The sequence below is a fragment of the Prunus persica genome, chromosome G4, assembly GCF_000346465.2.
Source record: "Prunus persica cultivar Lovell chromosome G4, Prunus_persica_NCBIv2, whole genome shotgun sequence".
NCBI classification, from domain to species: Eukaryota; Viridiplantae; Streptophyta; class Magnoliopsida; order Rosales; family Rosaceae; genus Prunus; species Prunus persica.
This window is the reverse complement of record NC_034012.1, coordinates 18,251,719-18,262,552: the sequence shown is the minus strand read 5'-3', so window position 1 is coordinate 18,262,552 and position 10,834 is coordinate 18,251,719. Positions and strand designations below refer to the sequence as shown.

At 36.4% G+C, this 10,834-nt stretch overlaps 2 protein-coding genes across 2 annotated transcripts; both read right to left on the bottom strand.

Annotated features, from left to right (window-relative positions):
* LOC18780226 (protein GAST1) lies at positions 232-1,827 on the bottom strand. Its single transcript, XM_020561312.1, has 4 exons — positions 1,522-1,827; positions 1,383-1,433; positions 1,234-1,267; positions 232-630 (listed from the first exon to the last, which is right to left on the bottom strand). The coding sequence occupies exons 1-4, from the start codon at positions 1,591-1,593 to the stop codon at positions 449-451; spliced, it is 339 nt and encodes a 112-aa protein (XP_020416901.1). The 5' UTR covers positions 1,594-1,827; the 3' UTR covers positions 232-448.
* LOC18779668 (reticuline oxidase) lies at positions 8,327-10,337 on the bottom strand. Its single transcript, XM_007213416.2, has one exon. The coding sequence runs from the start codon at positions 10,173-10,175 to the stop codon at positions 8,514-8,516; it is 1,662 nt and encodes a 553-aa protein (XP_007213478.2). The 5' UTR covers positions 10,176-10,337; the 3' UTR covers positions 8,327-8,513.

The window sequence follows — 10,834 nt, the reverse complement described above, 5'->3', positions numbered from 1 at the left end:
TATATTATCATGGCCACCTCAAGATAGAGAAAGTTTAGTGTAACGTGGTTGGTTGTTGTGTCCCTGTGTGTGTACAATAGATTGAAATAATTGCTTTCAGTCTGGATGCGTCTACAATAGGTTAGCTTATCTATTCATAATCCCTTTTTCTAATTGAAAGTAATACTCTGAATTATTTTAAATTAACATAATCTATAGGTAATGGGGCTTAAACTCGAGAGGAACGCTCATTGCACTGACCAAATGATCTAATCCACGTCTGCATTTATTGTTATTCCTTGATTGCATTATCCAAATATAAGATACTAAAATTATAGCATAGCTACATAAGTTGAACCCCCAAACCTTGACCTTTTGATCATTGGTTTCGAAGGTGATTACATATTAAGAAAACTTGGCTATAACTATTATCAATATAATGCAGAAATTGGAGTAGGTATCATTTTAATTAGGGGCATTTTGGTCCTCCTCTCTTGGTCTTCCAGTTGTTGTAGCAAGGGCAAACTTGCTTGTTTCCATATGTTCCAGGAGGCACACACAAGCACTTTGCACAACACTTTTGGCAGAAAAACAGACAAGGCTTCTTGTATGCTGTGGCCGAGCACCGAGTAGTGCACCGCGGTCCGCACTCTAAACACATAAGTTTAAGGTTAATTAGTCGCATTAAAGCCTTCAAAGCTCAACGGAAACAAAAACATCATTTGGAAAATCAGATTGTCATTTCTTAATAAGATCTGAACTCAAAAGCATGCTTAGATTGAATGTTTATTTTACTGTTTTGACATTATACATTTCTAGTTAAGTTATGAACATATTTTATAGGTATATATTAATATAGTGATAAAAATAATAAAGTATTTTAAGGAAAGAAAAAAAAACCATCAATAGTGACGGCAATGGACCGATTTAAGACTGAGTATGACAAAACCATCCCCCGTCCCTATTCTCCCAAACCTGCCCTGAATCGCCATTTTTTTCCTAAGATTGCTCTTCTTCTTTTAATTTTGTGGGCCACCATGGTAGCTGGGTTGTCAGATAAATAGTAAAAGACAGAGAAAAAAACAGGTAACATTTTAAACATTTTATTCCCATGGCCAATTTAAGCCCACGGTATACCTTCTTAATTACTTATGGTTGAATATATTTTGTATAGACTATTTTGGCCTTGTAAATTGTAATAGCTCCTCTTTTTCCAAAATTAGAAGATAAGAGTTAAATAAATGTATAACCCACCTTGAGGACGAAGGCTGCCTTGGGTAGTACCATACTGCAAAATTACGAAGAATAATTAAATTTTTTTAATTAACCATAGAAATTAAGCTTCAACTTATTCTGAACTGATGACAAAGAAAAATTATATTTATATATAAAAATGGTCTCACTGGTTGGTAATTCTCCTGTTGTTGCAATGCTGATGTTTCCACAGTAGAGGCCTGCAAAATTCAATGGAAAACACATTATAGTAGTGAGAGAGAGAGAGAGAGAGAGAGAGAGAGAGAGCTGCAGTGGTGCTAGGGTTACCTGGTTTGCTTCTAGTAACACAAGCATCAAAGCTGCTACACAGAGCATGAAAATGCTCAACTTAAAAGCCATTTTCTTTTCCTTGAAATTTGGATTGGAGATTTAAAAAAAAGATGAAGTTCAAAAGCGCAGGTTGAGATGATGATGAGGGAGAGAGAAAGAGAGTTGTGAGGAGTTATGAAGGAAGGTGGTGGTATTTATAAGCAGTTGCAGTGGGGCAGTAGCTATTTGCAGTATATTGGTTTTCAGGACATAATGCAAATTTCGAAAGAATTCTCTTCTGCGTTCTTGTGAGGTTGCGACAATGTTTGCCGTTTTAACAAGAAGGCACATGACATGGCTCACGTCATCTTATCTGCGCCATGATAAAGAGCAACAACTTCAGGGTTTAGTGAAATTTGTGAAAACTCTAAAGTATCCTTTCTTCCTTTTTTTTTTATTTTTTTTATTTTTAATATTTATAAATTTAAAATTTTAAAAAATGAAGATGAAAAACTATACCCTGTCTTCTCTGAGATAATATGAGGTTTTCGTTTCCATTCCTTATATCAATTTGTCACCTACCTACCTATCTCTTTTCTTTTTTTTTTTTGTTGCCACATAATTGCAATTGTCCAAGGCTAAAATGGTAATTATGTCAGGAAAATGTGGGGACTGGTTGTTGATGGCCTCTTATCTCATCCATGTGCAAAGAAAAACAGTTGGGTATTGATAAGACCCCTCGACATGTGTAATGCACATGCCCTATCTTGGACCCAAAAGCGACCGTCCATATGCTAACAGTTTCTACAGAGCGGGTTGATATTTTTCAAAATGATTGAGAGCTTCTTTGCTAATGTATCAAACAAAGAAACTAAAACTAAAACAAAAATACAACCAAAGGTTTGTGAATTGTGAGGAGTTTGTTCAAACAAAGGTTTGAGTATCGTCAGATCAATCCAATGGTACTGCAACTTTATTATTCTTTCATATTTTCTCTCGTTGAAACCAAATCTGGACACAATTGTTTCATTCTTTCCCTCTTCTTTTTCCTTTTTTCATACTTTTCTTTCACAATTGTTTTAATCTCTCTCTTCTTTTTTATTTTTTCCTTCTCTCGCTTTTTCTCAATTTTTCATTATATCTGTTTTTTTTTTTGTCGTCATGTTTTGTCTCTCTTTGACACCAATTGTCACTGTTTGTTTGAGTACCTATGTTTTCTTTATAATTGACATGCTCCTACAAGAAATATACTTTAAGCAAATAATACCTTATTATTAAGACAAAGTTAAAAGAACTCATAAAATATAAAAGTTTCATAAATTACTTGTCCTTGCAATATCTCCTTGGTTAAACTTTATCTGTATAAAAGAAAACCTAAAAGATTCACAAGTCCCCATGCTTATTCTCAGAGCCTTGGACTCAAGTGCAAGATGTACCCCATATTGGGTTTAAGATGTAAAATATGATAGTCCACTTAACAAATTGCAAAAACAGACGTCTAGATCATAACCAACGTCGTATTTTAACAAATGACGTGGAATGAACTATGCAAATGACCGTACATAAATAAAAACCGTCATTTGAAATATAAAACACATCAATTAATTAAAATTCATATTACACGACGACTGATAGATACTACCAACAATGACGGTCATGAAAAGCCGTTACTTTCAAAAATTCACGTCAGAGATTTTCAAATAACACGACGGCACAATGCTCTAACTTACGAATTTTATGACAACACTACTACTACCGATATATACTTATTGTCGTCTAAAGCATACAATAAAGGCCACTCAGTTCTATTACCTATCGTGAGAGCTCTTTTGAACATTGGTAAAACGACAACTATCGATGTCTCAGAGAATACACACGTCAATGACGGTGTTAAAAATGCCGTGTAAAACGCCAACCACGTCCATTTCTATACCCTTTCTAACGTGGTAAGTAAAATAACAACGACGGACAGTTGAACACTACAGATGTAGTGGACAAATTAACCACAACGATTAGTTTCTAATAACCGTCATTCAAACATTTATCCACGGCAGTTTACTTCCACTGTACGTCGTGAAAAGTTTTTTGAACAACTGTGTCGTAATATTCGGATTGTGGTTACAGAATGTTACAATAGTGGAGGAAAAATTGTGACATGTTAACCACTTCAGACGTCAATGATTTTTAAAAAGCGTCATCTAAGGTTGTCCAAGTTGTCATTTTCACTTTTTTTTTTTATATCAATTAGATGTCGGTTCCTGCAGTACACTGTTGTCTTATAGTGGTAAGAACTTCATTCTTTTAACATATTAGGACGATAATACGACTTAAAAACGTCGGTTGTTAAAATTTGCGACGTGGAATATTGTTAACAAGGCGGTGTATTCCTGGGAAGCAACGTGGAAGATATTATAAGTGACGGTCATTTTACACTTGTGTCGTGGTTAATTCTTGACATGTAATATGCTTTAGACGTCTGTTCTTTTCTGGAAGCGTCGTCTAAGGTTGTCAAAGTTTTTCTTTTTTTTGCTTTTTTTTATAGAAATTAGATGTTGGTTTTTATTTTTAGTTGACGTAGTATATCTTAACAACATTGGTGTCGACGTTATAAATGAGGGTATGTTTTCAAATGGAGTCGTGGTTAAAATTTGTTATGTCGGTACGTATGGAGTTCTTGACATGTAATTCCCTTTAGATGTCTCTATTTTTCTAAAAGCGTCATCTAAGGTTATCTAAGTTTTCCTTTTTTGCTGTTTTTATAGTAAATAGACGTCAGTTTGTCTTTTGAGATGACGCTGTATGTCTTAATGACGTCAGTTATTTGCCGTTGTTGTTTTATGTATCAAAGGATGGCGGTTGATTTCACGACGGTTTAATAACCTTCTAGACGACGGTGGATTCTCATCGTCTATTTCGATTTTTTGTAATAGTGCCTGCACTCTGCCCAGCCACAAACATGAACAAGTGATTCGTCGTGAGCGATAGGGGCAACGCCACTTCCTTCGAGGTATCATGTTTCGTGCTTTTGTTGTGTGACATTATCTATAGAATTGTGTCCTGATGTGTATTATGTCAGTTTATAGTGTGGTTTTAACGTTTTGATGTTTTGATGCATGCTTATATAGTATTCATGTCAGAAGTTCCTAGTAGTTCATATTGATAATTCAGATTTATTGACAAAGGAATAGTTATATATATGTTGGATTCTATATAGACACGCGTAAACTCATGCACTACGCTAAAAATTTTGTCACATACTAAAATTGTTGTTGTACGAGTTTTTGTGTATGTCTGTGTGAATATAGAGAATGATCATATCTTAGTGGTCCTCCGACAAGAAACGTCTCCTTGCCAAGAGTTCCTCAAAGTGTGGTAAGTTTGTTATTCATATGTTTTGGCCTGTTTGAGATTCTGTTTATTTGAGTTTGTGTGCTGAATGCTGCCAATTGCTGCAGTAATTGGCTCAATCATCTATGTCTAAGGTGTAAACATTGTCTGCTTTCATGCACTTGAACTTCGCTGCTTATTGCTTTTGAAAGAAGATTGTTTACAGATATTCAAATGGTTAACATGAAGATAATGCGATTATATCAAAGAGTCTCCAAAGAAAAATGGTTTTTTGTGTGTGGAGAAAATGGACTGAATATGACAAAATGAAAAGGTTTTTCTTCTTATTCCTTTTCTCTAGCAGGTCTCCAAAGTCATATGTCTTTTTTACAAGAACTCCTACTCTATTAATAGGGAGAACAAAAAATGAATTAAATTACAAGCCGATCACTTCGGTTTGGAGTCGAGTCGTTTGTGTCACATCAAATGTTAGAGGATGGGTGGTCAAGGTTTGTCCACGTCATCCGCTCATGAAGACCCTCTTACATTTTAACTAGGGGGCGGGCATGGGTAGAACAGCCTGTTGCATACAGCGGCAGTCCCATCTGGTGGGGTGGAGACCCGAACGGTTTACACCTGGCTTTCGAAGGGATGTGTGCACGCTTCATGAGGTGCGGCGGGTCGGCGGTCAGAGGGGGTCTTGTCATCGACGTGGCTGGTTTATATCCTCTCGATCTTCCTATGACATCTCAAAGGCCGAGCCCGATGAATGATAGTTTATTTCAATGCGTCGTACGAGGCAGGGACGGACTCAGGATTTCAAAATAGTGTGGGCTAAATTTACCTTATATACGAAACCTAATAAGAAGACAAAAACGTAATTACAAATCCCTAATTGATAATTCATAACATTGAATTGAAAATTCCTAATTTATACTTCATGAACCTTTAAAAAATCACCAAATTTCAGTAACAACAAATTGAGGAAAGAAAATTGTAAGATTCCAGCAATAAAATAAATTTTTTGCTAACATTCCACCAATAAAATATGACCCACCAAGAAAATTGAACATGTTGAAGGGCTGATGCGTGAAGTGGGGTAAGTTGTAGGGTGGGCTACATGTGACTTTGGGCTAAAAAATAATAAAAGCTACTTGGGCTATAGCCCAAGTTAGCCTGTCCTTGGGTCCGTCCTTAATACGAAGCCCACATGTTGTGCTTTTATTGGGCGAATGGGCTCGGTGTATGCCTAGCGTCAACAAAGATTGTTTTGCTAGATGATTTATTTTATTTTCCTAATACCCTTAAGCATGGTTGTGAACAATGATATGTCAGAGAAAATAAACAGAGAACACCGTTTGTGGTTCTTATGTTTTTATTTCATTCAGAATAACTGGCATCCACTATCCACATGATTATTATGCCATGAGATAGTGCATGCACGAGTCATTCATCATCCAATCATACGATATCATTCAGTTCTCTCTCTCTCTCTCTCTCTCTCTCTCTCTCTCTCTCTCTCTCTCTCTCTCTCTCTCTCTCTCTCTCTCCAGTTGATAGATGTTGTACCGATCTTGTTTGCATATAATTATAAGGCTCATGAAAATGGTTAATGAGACTACGGCGGCAAACATTCTGCATGAGATCAAAAGTAAGATGTTAGTCCTGGAGGGAGGGGGAAATAAAAACGAAAACCCCAAGCATCAACCTCAATGTTGAAAGTCCAATTTTAAGGTCTACCATATAGTCAAAGTGAATGCAATAAAGTGCAGAATATTTGAGAACATTAAAAACTATAATTAGGGGATTTTATTATTATTATTGAATAATTAGGGGGATTAGACCTTAGACAAATAGCATAGAAAGGGGCAAACACATGAAGTATAATAGATGAAAAGAGAAAATCAGAGGTGTTTGATGAAAATAACTTATTTCAGCACTTTTCCTCTTCAAATCATTCCTCCATACACATAAAAAAAATTAAAAAAAAATAAAAAAAAAACTTGGAATTCAAACACACTAATTCGAAAAGAAAAAAAAAAGTATAATGGGAAAATTGAAAGAACAAATGGAAAAAAGGAAGACCTTTTTCATGGACTTTGCTTCTCATGGTGATGTAAAGAACTCTTCAATATGTGATTCGTCGCCTAAGAAATCAGGGAGAGGAAGTAGTAATAAAAAGCTCCCTTACTCATTTGCCTGAACAACTCTGTAAATGAATTAGTAATTTTGGCTATCCCCCTTCAAACTTCTTGCTTTGCAACCCATCCATTTATTTTTCTACAACTAAAACCTTATTTTTCTAAGTAAAACCCAATGACTAGGATCCAACTCAACAAATTACCTAATTGAGCTTAAAACCTTATTTATTTTCTGGTAAATAGTTTACCTATAGTTTAGGTAAGTCCTTAGCCAAAGTTGAGTTGCAAATTTTGTGAAATGTAGGTAAATTATGTTGAGGCCCAAAAAATTCAAGGAAGGCCCAAGCAGATTTTAGACCCAATGCATTGCTTTACTGGAAAACAAGCCTAGCCAAAATACGCAAAGGCTCTTCAAGTATGGCTACGAGATGCCTATGCAAGCTTTGATATCCATGCCATGCCAAGCTAGACTATAATTAAGCACACAAATAACATGCACCAGTCATTGAGTTTGTCAGATTCTCATTGCAGGTCCCAGTCATTGGATTTCCCTAGCATTACCCATATTATGAACCCATGTACCTTTTGGTAGAACCACAATTAGACTAATTGCATATCGACCAACAAACTATATAAACATGGAAATATTTTTGAGATTCTCAAGAAGAAAGGGGAAAGACACAAGCTTCTCTCTTGCGTATCCTTCTCTCCTTGACTTGCAGGACCATGAATCGGAAAAGAAAAACTATCAGGAAATTGATTATTATTGTTGAAATTGAAGAAGATTGTGATTTAGCGTGTGTTCAGTTTTTCAGTATTTTTTTATTCTTTTGTTCTCTTTGTCTCTTTACAATATTAATATCACTCATCTCATCATCTGAACTTTAAATATAAATTTGACATTTGTTTCGTTTTATTTGAAAGGTGTTCTTGTCCAATTTTTATGATGTCTCTATAATACTGTACATGAATCTTTTGGTTTTCTTGCTTTTGGAATTTTCTTTATAACTTTTCCTGGTGTCTAGTGCAATTTTCATCCACATACCTCATCTTGTTTGTCTTAGATAACTGTCATTTTGTCAAATCAAGTACCCCATTACTGTATTTTTTTTTTTTCAGTCAATTTGGATTATGAATTATATAGAATCGCCATTGTCTGCTCTGTTGTATTTCTCTTCTTTTTTGACCTCTTCGAGCTTTCTTGTCCTAGAGGTTTCGTTTCGGTATAAATAAAAAAGTTTGAGAACTTCATCTATTGTTCCATCAAAAAGTGTCACGTGTAGGGCAGATGAATCCCTTTTTTAGGGCAATTTGGTCGTGTTATGATGCAAAATAATATTTAAAAATGAAAAAAATTAGAGAATTTGAAAGAAGAGAGCCCTTATAATTGTACATGTACCCTTTAATGACAATTTTAATACAATTAATTTACGAAGAAAAAAAAAAGAAAGAAAATTCGGGATGAATTTGATGAACATTTTTTTTTTTTTTTGGTAAAAATTTGATGGACATTTTCATTTCCCCTGACATGATCTCATTAAATCAAATCTCAGCATGCAGAACTGAACTGAGACCCGCCAAAGACATTGGAGGGATCCCTTGTTGGTTTCTGAAAACATTGCTTGGATCAATAAGTGTTTTTGCTTTGACCAGTCTGTTGTAGTTATTCAAGAAGTACTTCTCACCCCAATCCCTGGCAATCTCCACAGCATCCTTAGTTGTAACACTAGGGTCAACAAAACGCATTGTTCCGAGGTCAAGGTCAACGTAATTGATATAAGCAGCCCTTGGATCCCATGACACAAATTGTGTCATTGAATTGTATAATCTTCTTATCCAATCTATGTAGTCATCTTTTTTGTAATTGTCTTCTTCTTTCCACTCCACCAGGTACTGAATTGTAAAGAGATTGCCTTTTCTGTGAGGAAAAGCAATGGACTCGCTGCTCACATGGTGCATAATCCCACCATACGGGTCTAAGATGACGTACCCTTTGGGTTCCTCCTCAAGTATTTCTATCGCAGCTTCTATTCCGGCTTGAGAAATCGGGGTTCTGACGTAGTCAGATTTGGCTTTGAAATACCCTTTTTCTTGCAAATACCGATTTCTCAAGTCAGAGACTAAGCTGCCCTTACTTAGGCCGGAGAAGAACACAACGGACTCGATCCAACTCATTTCGGTACAATCATCTTGTGTAATACCCAAGTCAGGGAAAGCTTGATTTAGGATAGACATGGCAGTGCTTCTTGGGCCTAGATAAAACCCTTTAAATGTGGCTGATATTCCACTAGGGCTTGTGGCATTCTTGGCTTCTGGCAATCCAGCACCAACAAAACATGAAATGTAGAAGTCGTCTTCCAAGTAAGGTGAAACGTTTTGCCACTTATCTACTAGCTTTGCTACATGCCTTTTTTCGCCTGGTCTAGACACAACAAAGGCAGTTACAATTTGTGGCACTTTCAAGAGTTGGATTTTCCAAGAATAGACAACTCCCCAAACACCCCCACCACCTCCTCTAATAGCCCAAAACACATCATCTCCCATGCCTTCTCGGTCTAACAACCGTCCCTCCGCATCGACAAGAAGTGCGTCCACCACATTATCCGCCGCGAGCCCATACTTTCTTGACATTAGCCCGAACCCACCACCGGCAATATGGCCACCAACCCCCACAGTTGGGCATGACCCGGCTGAGAACCCATGAACAAGGCTTGCTTTAGCAATTGCATGGTACGTCTCACCCAGCGTTGCACCTCCTTCCACCCACGCCGTTTCAGTTTCCAAATCCACCGAAACCCGGTTCAAATTCATCATGTCGATGATCACAAACCGAGCTCCATCCTCGGCAACGGACGATGTGCCTTCATAGCTGTGTCCTCCACTCCTTACTCTAATTTCCAACGACCGTTGTCTAGAGCAAAATATAGAGTTTATTAGCTGCTCAAGGCTCTCGGGAAGTATGATGGCAATTGGCTTAGGAACTGTGGGATCAACAAAACGAAGATTTTGAATGGAAAAATTGAGCAACTTATAGTAATTATTAGCGGCAGAGTCATTTTCCGTGGCAGGGAATGCAGTGAAGTTGATGTCATGAAGAGTCAAACAACAAGTGAGTTGGTGTGTGGGGGATTCAGCTAAACAAGGAACGCAAAACCACATGAACATAAGGAACCCAGTAAATGGGTTTCTTAGGGAAATTGCCATATTTAATTCCTTGGTCAATTTCCAAAGCTGTTGTGCTCTATATGTATTTGAGCTGAAAGAAAACAAATGAGGTGTATTTTAATGGAGAAAGTTTGAGAATAATGTGATACCTTGAGGACAAACAGATGAAGAGATCAATGTAATTCTGGCCGGCAATTGATTAAAAATTTGGAAGTTGATCGAAGTGAAACTCCTCCACACACACACACACACACACACATATATATATATATATATATATTTCATGGCTGAATTCAAAATTCGAATTGCCATGCATGCATGGGAAGGTGACAAAACTAATTTTTGCATGAGATTAAATACAAAAGAAGTTAGGTTGGGGAGAGAGACAAAGAACTGCATATTTTTAGCATGAGACGTGCCGGCCAACCAAAGGGATCCAAAAGCCTGCCACCCACACGTTGGCTCTTTCGCTTTTTTCCTTTTTTTATATTATTTAAATATATCTTAGAGATGACATATATATATATATATACATTGCTTACCTTTGTATATATTTGTAGAATAGGGCCTTTTTAAATTAAAACGTCTTTTGAGAGTTTGAAGAGTGTTATGAAATTATTATAAGCGTACACGGTACAATTTGCATAAATAATATATAAAGACAAATAAAGTGTTGTTTTTATGAAGACTATAATTTT